Source organism: Equus asinus, chromosome 21, assembly GCF_041296235.1.
Source record: "Equus asinus isolate D_3611 breed Donkey chromosome 21, EquAss-T2T_v2, whole genome shotgun sequence".
NCBI lineage: Eukaryota > Metazoa > Chordata > Mammalia > Perissodactyla > Equidae > Equus > Equus asinus.
In genome coordinates this window covers 26,795,616-26,808,447 of record NC_091810.1, presented here as the reverse complement: position 1 = coordinate 26,808,447, position 12,832 = coordinate 26,795,616, and the positions used below count along the sequence as shown (strand labels likewise).

The 12,832-nt window shown below is 35.6% G+C and overlaps 1 protein-coding gene across 21 annotated transcripts in view; it reads left to right on the top strand.

The window, feature by feature from the left end:
• CHL1 (cell adhesion molecule L1 like) overlaps window positions 1-12,832 on the top strand; it is a 210,427-nt gene that overhangs the window by 139,002 nt on the left and 58,593 nt on the right. For 12 of the 21 annotated variants that reach the window (XM_070492632.1, XM_070492621.1, XM_070492631.1 and 9 more), the window contains exons 5-7: window positions 9,066-9,188; window positions 10,294-10,464; window positions 11,411-11,458. In XM_070492632.1, the coding sequence (XP_070348733.1) occupies window positions 9,066-9,188; window positions 10,294-10,464; window positions 11,411-11,458 (342 nt within the window). The remainder of the gene's footprint in view (window positions 1-9,065; window positions 9,189-10,293; window positions 10,465-11,410; window positions 11,459-12,832) is intronic. The other 9 variants (XM_070492626.1, XM_070492637.1, XM_070492625.1 and 6 more) reach the window with 1 other exon arrangement.

The window sequence follows — 12,832 nt, the reverse complement described above, 5'->3', positions numbered from 1 at the left end:
AATTGAAATCAAAATGTCTATAGTTTGTTTTTTGTTTGTCTGTCTGTTTGTGGAGTGTGACTAACTGATTCACAGGTATATTTGAGGAATAAAGGGCAAAGCTTGGTAGAAACTCTTGGAGAATAAAAACAAGTCAGTGGAATTAGGCTTTATCAGATAACAAAACTCAATGTAAATCTCCAGTAATTAAGCAAGTCTGGCTGTGTGCAGGGTTAGACACACAGGCCAGTGGAACAGCACAGAGAACTTGGAAACAAGCCCTCATATCTGAAAATGTCGGAAAGAGCTAGCATGGATTTTCTTTCTTTTTTTCAAACTAAGTGATGTGGAACAACTGATTATCCACATAGGGAAACATTTGTTTGGAGTCCTACCTCACCTCATATAAAAGATTAATTCCAGGGGGATTAAAGACTTAACTGTGAAAGGGAAAACTATTTTTAAAAATTAGAGGGGGCCACCCTGGTGGTATAGTGGTTAAGTTTGTGTGCTCAGCTTTGGTGACCCGGGGTTCAAGGATTCAGATCCCGGGCATGTACCTGGCACCACTTGTGAAGCCACGCTGTGGCAGAGTCCCACATATGATAGAGGAGGATTGGCACAGATGTTAGCTCAAGCAAAAACAGGAACATGGGCAAAGGTTGTTAGCTCAGGGCCGATCTTCCTCACAAAAAAAAAATACAAACCAAAAATTAGGAAATGATTTGGACAATGTATTGATGACCTTGAAGTAGGGAAGATTTTTTAAACAAGACATATTAAAGCTCTATGGAGGAAATCATTAAGGATACATTTGACTTCATTTGATCTTTAGATCCTCTTTTCATTGAAAGACCTCAAGAAGAAAGTGAAATGTAAGACACAAGCCAGAAAAATCATTGTCAATGAATATAAATAAAAATAATAATGGGTATTTGTAAATAATTTTACCAACCTCTAAGAAGAAATCAGAAAATGAAGTGGAAAAAGACATAAACTTCCACCTCTGACTGGAATGGCCAATAAGTATATGAAAATGTGCTAAGTATCGTTAGTAATCAGAAATGGATCAGTTGTAACCCAGGTAATAACAGCGTTTGAGCCCACAAAATTAGGAAATATAGCAAAGTCTGAGACTAACAATTTTAGGTGGGAATTTCCAGCCGTCATAACACATATCCACACTGATGAGAGTATAGTTTACTGCTTGGTCTGTGGGACACATTTTGTCATTGCCTCCTTAGTTGAAGATGCTCTTATGACCCAGCAATTCCATTTCATTGCCCATATGCATGTACCCCTTGTCCATGTGCATCAGGAATATTTGTGGTAGCATTGTTTATATTAAAAAATATACTGGAAAAAACATGAGTCCACCCATAGTAGAGTGAATAAATGAGTTGTGGTATATTCATACAAAAACACTACTCACCAGTGAAAACTGATGAACCTTAGGATTACATTGAACCATAAAAACAAATTTTAGAAGAAGAAATATAGTGTGATTTTATTTACATAATTTGAAAATATGTAAAAATAAATAAAATATTGTTTAGGAGTATACTTTTATGTGGGAAAATTATAGTGAAAAACAAGAGAAGGATAAAAACAGAGTTCAGGATTCTAGTTACCTCTAGTAGAATGGGGAGGGAATAACATCTACACCAGCCAGAAAGATAATGGTGATGTTACATTTTTGTGTAATCATTGGTGGGTAAAAGTCTTAGTTGTATTTCTTTCATTTTTTATTCTTTACTTTTATTTTATAAATACTGTTTTTATATACACAAAATTAGTAAGGATGTAGCATACTGACTTGTCTGAATTAGATGTACTGGATTATTAAATAAGATATGATAGCATAGTAATGGACAGAGCAGCGACATGTAAGCTTGGAAATTGGTCACAGGAGTTTGGATTTGACATGACTTTTAATAGGAAATGCTCATGAATTCTGGATCAGAAAGTATTACCGTGAAAATTGTGGTTGGGAATAATAAAACGACATTATCTATCTGTCTGTTTGTCTATTTATCTATCTGAAATAAGTTAACTGAAATAAGATATGAGAGAGAGAGCGAGAGAGAGAGATTAAAAACCTGTTGTAGCAGACAAGGCGTTAGAATGATCCCCAATCTGCCTTCTAATGGTTGCTATGGAGACACAAAGGAAAAGGTGGTAGCTAGACCTATTGCAGAGAAGGAAGCGGCACAATTTAGTAGAGGATTCTGCAATTAAAGGATTTAAAGAAATATTTTCTCTTGTTATCGAAGCAGACCAAAAGTGAAGACATGAACAATATAAGGATAATTCTGGCCAGAATCTGCTAGTATTGTAGCTAAGAGATAAAAGCTGGATCTGAGCTGTGTGGTGGCTGTTTCATTTTTCTGCTGCTGTAGGAAAGAGAAAAATAAATTAGGTTTCTTATGCATCATTTCCAGTCTCTCCGGAAGTTACTTCATAATATAACAGCTTTCTGTAATCATTTATATTTTGAATAGGACCACCACCCTGGTTCTTAGGAGTTTGTACATCAGAGATCATTTAAAGCTTCGTACAACCTTGACCAATTGATTCTTCTCTCAAGCTGTAGAGAATTGATTTTTCTTTTATATTGATGGAAACTTTGTGATTCAAGTTTTGGAGTTTATATCTCTTATTTCTTAAAGTTTTCATTAGACTAATCTTAAAGGCTTTAGCCACTTAAGTTTCTGCATGAGTACAGTAGCTGAAAATTTATTATTATTACTCCCTACAAACAGAAACCTTCATACACAATGTTCAGTTTTCTGCTTTCAACAATTTTGTAGTTGAGTTTTCTAGGGAGAGAAAGAGTGAAAGGAAAGAGAAATAAACAATCAAACACAGCGTACTGTTTTCAAACACAGGAAAAATTGTTTAACTAAATGGATTTCTAAGATGTGGCATGGAGAGTTAGTGAATTATTCAACAAATCTTAAGTTCCCTTGATGTGCCAGCTACTTTCTAGTAGTTTGAGATAGGGCAGTGAACAAAACAAAGACACTCCTTACTTAGATCCTGTGGATGTGGTGAGTGGATCTGGGAGAAGGTAAGCTGCTTTCTAGCCTTCATTATGACAACAGTCAGTAGTGTTGAAATGATGATATAAATAATTCCATTTTGGCTACTCAATACTACCCATCCTTCAGGGCAGAGATTATCCTTCTCCACCTAGCATTCCCAGTCTATCTCAGCCTGTACTGATTTTTCTTTTCTCTGATTTTTTAGACAATTTTTTGAGCTATTATTTATACATTGTAAATTTTGCCTATAGTAAGTGCACAATCAGTGACTTTTTCATAAAATTTTCAGTATAGCCATCATCATAACCCAATATAACATTTCTGTCATCCCCAAAAGATTCCTTGTACCCATTTGTAGATACTCTCTCTTCCCACTTCCAGCCCCAGGCAATCACTAATCTACTTTCTGCCTCTGTAAATTTATTTTCTGAATTATTTCCTATAAATGGAATCATACAATATATGATCTTTTCCATCTAGCTTCTTCCACTTAGCATGTTTTTGTGGTTTATTCACATTGTAGCATATATCAGTAGTTCATTCCTGTTTATTGTTGAATAATATTCCATTATGTGGATATACTACATTTTGTTTACCCATTCGCCAGTTGATGGCCATTTGGATTATTTCCAATTTTGTGCTATTCCAAATAGTTCTGTTAGGAATATCCACTTGTAAATTCTCTGGAGTTTTAAAGGGATTTAGTCATATTCTGTTTAGGAGAGTCTTTTGATTGTTGTATGTATCAATTCGCATCCTTAAAAATGAGAAAGATGTCATGCTATCCTATTTTTCCTCTACTCTATTGTCTTGTAGATACCACATAAATGCGTATTATCAATGATTGATTTATTGCCTCATAGGTTGAGGAATAAAAGAATGAATAAAAATAAAAATGCAATTTCCACACACTATTAAAGTACCTTAGAAATGGCAGACTTAGGGATAAAAATCCTCTATATACTCTTTTAACGACAACCAATTGGAATTACTAGCCTGCTGGGTTTCTACATTTGTATAGCTTCCTCAGATTCCTGAAGACAATTTCCTTAAAACATACACCAAATCTTTACTACTCTGATTTGGGTGGGATAGCATAGCAAAAGCAGGGTCCAGTAGTATATGCTAATTTCTTCTGCTGACATATGCAAACCAACCAAAGAAGATCAGTTTATTCAGTTGAGAGTGCAACTTTGAGTTTTAAAGGTTTAATTAAGGCTGAGGATTTTGCTCTCATCCGTCAGAGTATGTGAATGACTAGAATGAAATGGGCTGATTTGGGCATCCTTGCTTAGTGTGAATTCATTATGAGCTCATGGACTGAAAGGCAATGTTATTTCTCTGTTGTCCTAAGTGGATTAATGGAGTACTCTACAGGAAATGGGAATCAATTAAATCTCTTTACAGACGGAAACGAGTTAGGGGTGATACAGCATGTGAGCTCAGTAGCATGCATTCATGATAATGATGCCAGACTGTAAGCAATTTGCCAAGTACATTCAAGGGAAATGTAAGGCGCTTTAAAGCTCACCAGGCCAGTCCTGTAAACAGAGCGAGAAGTCAAAACAGATAAAGCTCCTTGACATAGGAAGGTTAACCTAATGAAGAGGGGAGGGGGAAATAATTCATTAAACAAATGATAGGTTCTACACGAAATACATAATATTTCTTCCTCTCTGACCCCGTGCCTACCTCCTCTTGAAAAAGTTAATTCCAAATATTTGCATAAAATTAGAGTTGTTTTGATATAGTTGTTAGAATAGAGGCTACAGGGAAAATCACAAACAGCGGTAGAAGAAAACTCTGTCCTTTTGCCCATCTCATCTCTGTACCATGTGGCTGGATGTATCATGCCAAGTGAAAATATTTGAATAGTAGCCAATATATAGTGAGTGATGGTTAAGTGCCTGGCACTATTTTAATTGATTTATATGAAATGGTTTATTTAAACTTTGACACAAATCAATGAATTAGGTGTTATTACAGTTTCCATTTTATGAAAGAGGAAACTGAAGCCGTTAAGTAATAGATGCAGGTCACATAGTAGGTGATGAAGCCAGGATTTAGCCCCAAGCGGCTGGCTCCAGAGATCACATGTATAACTATACAGTGTTGCCTATGCTTTGATCATTCAGGTAACATCATCTAGATGAGCTGAAAGGCAGATGAGCTGAAACGCATTGTACTTCTCTGTCAAAAATGCCTTGTCAGTAGAGTATGAGACTCAGTAGAGTATTAGATAGGTAGGGGAACATAGGGAGACTTGATTTTATTCCTTGAGTGCCAGAGAAAGATAATCTGTAGAGTTACATAACTTGGTAGTCGTTATGTTGTCAGTACATTTTTTATTGAAGTGGTTAGTGAGCATGATCTATATTTATTTAAATTACCCTGATGCCATTTCCTTATTAGTCTTCACTATTAAGCTTGTTGGTGTGCTGGGATTATACAGCTTACATTTTATAGTATCCCTTCCCTTAAGAAGCTTCTAACCCAGTGAGACTTTTGAGGAGCCCGGAGAGATAAGTTCAAAGGATTCTAGGATGCCAGAGCAAAGTAAAAGGGGCACAGAAAGATAAAGATATCAGTCTGAAGCTACATAGCCAGTTGGTTATTTTTAGGTTCTGGGCTACAACTCAGTTAATCCTATAGATAAAAAATCTTTTCTCAGAAGTCTTCTATATTTCAAATATGACGACATTATTTTTTCAGTATATTAGATTGAAAGAATTGAGATGATGTGTTTCAGAACTCATTGCCAACACCTCAAGTTGTAGAGCTCCTGAAGATTTGAGATTTGTAGGTTTGCTGTGTGTTGATAGTTCCAGTAAGAAGGCTGGTGTGCAGCCAACTTGTCTCTAGGGAAGTTTTTTCATGCTGGATTCCAACTGGGGAAGTTTTCAGGAGCCTATACCCTTGGAGTTGTTACCGGAAATTTATCTGCTACCCTGAAAAATAATTGTGGAAGCCTGTTGGAGAATAGTAAAGAGATGGCTGCTGTGATATGCTTTATTTCCTGAGGCAGATGGACTGGTAGTGACGTTATATAGAAAGGAAATTGGCTTCATCTAGACTTGGTTATGGTGGGATTTCCAAACATTCTTAAAGTCCTGCTTGAGTAGATGCTGATGTACAGGTAAGATTCTGATCCCTTTACAGAGAGGTTATTCCATGGTCAAGCTGAGTCTCACTGAAACACTATTAAGCTGTTTTTGGTGTTGATGGGGTACTCATTTGAAATAAGTTGGCCAGCTAAAGCAGTGTAGTTGCCTCAAAAATGAAAAATGCTTGTTTACAATTTACTTTTAAGCATATTGTGTCTGTCCAAACTCAACAATGCTAATGTTTATCACCAGAGAAACACAATTATGAAAAGTCATTGGTTGAAGTTATTTTTAAGTGGAGTCATTTCTTTGTTCGGATTAAGGAAGACTTCATGCCTGCTGTTGAGTTACAGTAATTAAATTTCACATTTACCTGTGGATGTTAAAATGTTCATTTTCTAGCATGGCATCAGACTCACTAAATAGTTTCAAAGTCAAAGAGTAAGGCCTAAAAAAATCTGACAAATTAATGTCCTTCGCAATATCTATTCTCAGACATTAAATTATTAAATATATAAATATTCTTCCCTATTTCCAGATATTAATTTCATCTTTGGTTAAAAGCTGTTCCAAAGATTTATGGCAGTGATAAAGGGTTTGGTAGACCTATAAATTTAATTTTTTTAATTATTGATGGCTTAGAAGCCAGTTGAATTACATATTTACATTTTCAGAATTAGAATTTTATAGTCTAGATTTAATTAATGCAGGATGGTAGTGCTTCACTGGCAATGTTATCTGTTTGAATCGTTAGATTTTTCTGAATGCTCTGAGAGGGCAGCTCTGCAATGCGAACTTTATACATCTTATTAGTAGCTGCTTTACGATAGAGCTCATCCGGGGAACTATGTATTTATATTGGACACTGTAAAGTTTGTTTGTTATAGAACAGGATTGCATGCTGTTTCTATTTTCTCATCTGTTTCCCTTCTTGTGTTGGCCCTTGTATCTGAGTGTAAACAGATACATTAACCACTCAACAACACTGTTAACTTCAATGCCTATGAACACTGGGCTTTAGTTATAATAAGTTACACTAAACAAGTGATTTGAATTTGGAGTTTTGGGTACATAATGGTTTTGTAAGTTACTGCACTTTACTTGGATAAGGTATACTTTCTACAAAATGACTTGCATAATAACTTGCTCTCAGTCAAAGCTAAGGCTTTCTCAAATAGATGACATTGATATTTTATCTACAAGATCTTAACGTAGTGAATGTACTAAACATGTTTTCCTGCCTTTTGATGGAAATTTCAAGCTGCCTAGAGCAAAAGCATGATTCCAAGACAGTGGCCATCTCAAATGTGTTTCCAGACTTGCGGGGGAAATCTCCAGGAATGAAAAGACCAAAAGGGGATCCACTGAGGACTGTCACATGACTGAATGTGTACAGAGCACTGAAGCCTGCCTTCTGAACTTGCGAAGGCACTATAATAACCATGCTGTCCCCTGCAATGTTAAGCCTTCAAAGGTCCTTGAATTTAAACAAAAAGCAATTCATTGTAACCAGCTGGTACATTGATAAGAGAAAGGGCAGCAAATTCTCTCAACCACTAAGGAATTGGAGTGGGGATTGAGGGGCGAGGAAACAAATATATAGGAAATTCACAAAGCTGCTCAAGAAGAAATTTTACAATAAATGAGTATATCTTTAGATTTCTAAGAATAATGATAATCTTTTGTGAACCACAGTTTAAGAATGAAATGCAGATATGGAATAACCCCTAATAAATTCCATCAAGTCAGGAATATTGTAAATACCTTTTTAATGGTCTTCTCTTCCATAAGAGCCTGTGTGATTCTATAATGCAAATTCCCCGAACAAAGTTGAAAGATACCAATGTAATGTTCAGGCAGAGTACATTTCGAATATTCTTAAAACTATTTTATAAATAATTTCATAAAAATATCCAATATTACTGCTGGATTTCAAATTCTGCACAATTCCAACTTTTATTACCATTGTAACTGAGTTGCTCTTTTAGGAAACTGAATCCAGCACGGGAAAGAAACAATACCTTGAAATATCGCGCAGTCTCCTCTCCTACATCAGTTCCATTTCATTTGCAATTTCAGTGGGCCGGCCCCATGACCAAGTGGTTAAAGTTCCATGCCCTCTGCTTCGGAGGCTCAGGTTCACGGTTCGGATCTTGGGCATGGACCTACTCCACTCATCAGTCATGCTATGGAGGCACCCCACGTACAAAGTGGAGGAAGATCAGCACAGATGTTATCTCAGGGCTAATCTTCCTCAAGCAAAGAAAAAAAAAGAAGAACAAGATTGAAACAGATTATAGCTCAGGGTGAATCTTCCTCTCCCCCCGCCCCCCGCCAAAGGAAAAAAGAAAATACCTTACAATTTTATTTACTGGGAGTGATTTCAATGTGGATGGCTCTCTTCACAATTTCAAGTGTTCATGTTTGGCTTTTTGTATACATACCATTTTCCCCACATGGGCTTTGAATTTTTTTATTTAGGTTGGTTAATGCTCCGAATGGAATATTTGCCAATCCCATTCAACGGCTTCATAATAAAACAAGAGACAGAGAAATGTCTCTGCCTAAAAACAAATCACAGTGTTTGGAGAACAAAGATTTCACATCTATCAAAACTTCAAATGAACAAATCCTGTGACTCAGGGCTTACCTCTCTGCATAGAAATATGCACAAGCATATTGTTCCCTTATTGATGTCACATAGCGAAAATATTTGTTGTCCACATTACAAAATGCAGAAGTATTTTTAAAGTTATGTAAGGATGGACTCCAGATTCTTACCAGTATTTACCTGTGTAGGGGAGATAAGGGAACCAAGATTTGGGGTGTTGAATTTATTAAAATGCTCTGATTTTTAAAAAGAGGAATGCATTAAGATATTACTTATGACAATAAAAGTTAACTTTAAAATAACGTCTTAAAATGATTTTTATACCAGATGTTCCAAAATTCCCCAAAGAAAAAATTGAGCCTCTGGAAGTGGAGGAGGGGGATGCAATTGTCCTCCCGTGCAACCCTCCCAAAGGCCTCCCACCTTTACACATTTACTGGATGAATATTGGTAAGTAACATTCGCTTCCATCAATAGCGGGACATTTTAATTTCCTGCATCATGTCAGATAGCATACTAAAACCAAAGATAAAAAATTAATACAAGGTTATCAATGTGGAATCAAATAGATTTTAAAAATTAAATCCATCAATAGTCTCCTCTAAGTCCTGAATATATACTTAAGCGTGTACATGAAAACCCTAGAAAATCACTAAATATATCTCTTGATTTTATCATATCTGAAAAGAGTAGAGGCTATTGATATGATAAAGTATGCCCATGAAGAAAATACTTTCTATAATCCAAACAGCTCACTTACCTTTGAGATATTTTGCATGTTAAACTTGAGGATGGCTTGTGTATGTGTTGCTATCTTTATATTTCTATTTTAATAATGTTCCACCCGCTACACACAGTGACCCACAGAGAAATTAGTATTAAGCTTTGTGTTTAATTTGCTAAAAATTTTTACTAACTTTCAAGTTGAAATTCCAGCTTCTTGTAAAGCCCACTTCTGGCATGTTCCTTAATAGTGCTCCCTAAATATTTTCTCATTGTGGCTCAGACAGAAAAATGATAATATTTGTACAGTACTCAGAAGCAAGAAAAAGAAGCTATTCTTGGCTGCAGCCAAATGTTCCAGACTCCATTTACCCTAGAACTTTCCAGGCTGCATCCAGAAAAGAGAGATTAATATATCATATACAACTTTTGGGGAGATATGTTTTAAAGAAATACGATTGTAAGAAAATAAAAGTAATAATTAGGCCATTATTTGAATTGGACCAATTTTCAAATAAGCCAGTACACACCCATTGAGCAGAAGTAGAGTCCTAGATAGTAAAGAGAGCTAGAATGCACAGACTGGTTGTCCACCAGTAGACTTGTTTGGTTGATGGTGAAAAGCTTTCTCCCAGGAGTTTTGTTGTTGTTTGTTTTTTACTTCTTGCACACTCATTGCTCCTATAGTAAGACCAAACTTGAGAAGAACAGGAAGAACAGACATGAAAAATAAAATAAAATGAAATAATATAAAAGAAATGAAAATGAAAAAGGGAGATGAGGCACAATAAGGAACAACTACCCCTTTTAATGACAAGATATTTCTTTCCAGAATTAGAACACATTGAACAAGATGAAAGAGTATACATGAGCCAAAAGGGAGATTTGTACTTCGCAAATGTGGAAGAAAAAGACAGTCGAAATGATTACTGTTGCTTTGCTGCATTTCCAAGATTAAGGACTATTGTGCAGAAAATGCCAATGAAACTAACAGTTAACAGTTGTAAGTCCAAATAATTTATTGTTTCATCACGAATGCTGAATACAAATGTGTCTATAATTTCATTCTGGCCAAAGCCAGTTAGAGCTGGGTTGGTATTCTCCACCATTGTTTAGTTCAACTCTAGAGAATTCATTCAGATGAAAGAGACATCTGCAGCTACAGATCTACAGTAGCTCTGTCTCTCACAGCCAGAAAATCAAATCTCAATTCACAGTACAAATGTATTTCATTTGACGTCTGCAGGATCTAGTCATTTTCGGTGGGTGAAATACACAACAAAATTCCAGAGTTTTCTAAGCAGATCTCAGGCTTTGATTCACTGTGATCTTGGATAAATCAGCAGGCTGAAAATGTGGGAGAAAATAACAGTCAAAAGTAAAAAGACACAACATTACAATTTTTATCACACCATGCGTTTTTGTCCTCAAATTGGCACAGTTGTTTGAATTGCTTCTCTTCCCTACTTGATTCTGCAGACGCCAGTCTGGGTTCCCAAATGTGAAAAAGTCGTTAGTGGGAGAAAGAACCATAAGTTTCAAAGGGCAGAGATAATCCCCAACAGTTCATTGACTGAATAATTGGCTCTCCTAGAGTCAAAAGTTGGCATTACCATTCCATTGTCTAATTTGGTTTGTGATTTTTTTTCATTGTTATGTGTAGCTACACCATGCCAGGGCTTCACTATAGCATCCTTTCAGCAGCCTCAATTCTCTTTAATGGAGCTATAATTTGTATCCTCTCCACCTGGAATTATCTGTGGTAGTTCCAAATTAAGCTCATTATAATTATTTTTTCAACTGTATCCCCAAAGATGATGTTCTAGTGAAGCATGGTTATACCTCATTTGTAATTTTCCTAAGAGAAAAATATGACTTTCATTCTTTATTGGTATTAGCATCTACCATTATGTTTGTGAGTTTTTTTCTTCCATTTTTTTTTATTTCAGTAAAGCATGTTAATGACTCCAGTTCATCCACAGAAATTGGTTCCAAGGGTAAGTTGATCACATATAGAGTGTTGGCATTTATTTTCACCATTAGTAGCTCATTGTCATCTCAGAATTTGAATTTTTTCTTTAATACCTTCATGAGTTTATTAAAATACTATTATTTTGGTTAAGGAAAACCCCTTAGCATATAGGGTTACATTGCCTCCCTCCCTCTTAAACATATGCAAAATGAGTGATATTTATAAATAGATAACTATATAATGTAACTTTATATTTATATATGATATAATTAACATATATAATAGACACACATATATGTAATATATACCTATATATCTTTACTGAAGTAATTATTTTGGGTTTTCCAAAATGTCTCTGATGGTTGGTAAACATTTTGGATGATAGTTGTTACACAAAGAAAGGAAAAAGAAATGGTTGTGTGTCAACAGAAGTTGAGAAAGCACTGGGCTTAAGAAAGTTAAAATTTTTTCTTGTAAGTTTCTCAGAATACTTAATATGCAGTTGTCCATTGTGATTCTCTGAGAAAAAAATATAGTTTGCAGCATTTTCCAAACTCATCTGTTATGAAATCTTTTAAATTTTTTCCCATAGAACATCCACCAGAGCTAGTATTCTGTGGAAGATGGCTGAGTAAACCTGAATGATATAATAGGCTGTTTCTCTGTAGTGAGAAGAATCATTTACATGAGTGCAACAAATATCCCTTCTATCATTGGGACCAATGACCTATCTTAGATATCTAATACACTCACAACATCACAGGACTGGATGGCAACTCCTCTTGGTGCACCCTCAGTTTGAAGGTGGACTGATTAAGCATACGTCCTCAACATTATTTTGAGGTCAATAGCTCAAACATATATATTGTATCTTCACAGCACTCAATAAACGTCATTGCGCATAGTGCATGTTCAAAAATTACCTTTCAATAAATGAACACTTGTAAGGAAGCTATAGCAAGGGATACTCTGCTACTTGCATCCTTTCATTCCCCTACTCTTATAACAGAATGTCAGCTGTTTACTCTTTTCATATCATGTCCAATCACATTGACATTGGATGCAGAAAACAATTTTGTGAACATTTGGAAATGAAATCAGAATGTGCATTGAAAATGAAAGTCTCCTAATTTGCCCTTGTGTTTGAAAAGTATTCTTAAAAACACAAGAAATGGGACATTTCCATATGCAGTTAGTGGCTGTGCTTGCTGATCATCCCCTACAAGAGTGATTATCTTTGAGGGGCTGAGACTTTAAGTAGAGTCACCTGAAGAGCTTGATAAGTTCGTAGATGGTTGATGTCCACCAGAGGCTTCCTGAATCAGAATTTCTGGGTTCAGGGCCCAGGAAGCTGTATTGTAAAAAGAATATTATCAAATATTTAGGCATATTAAATTAA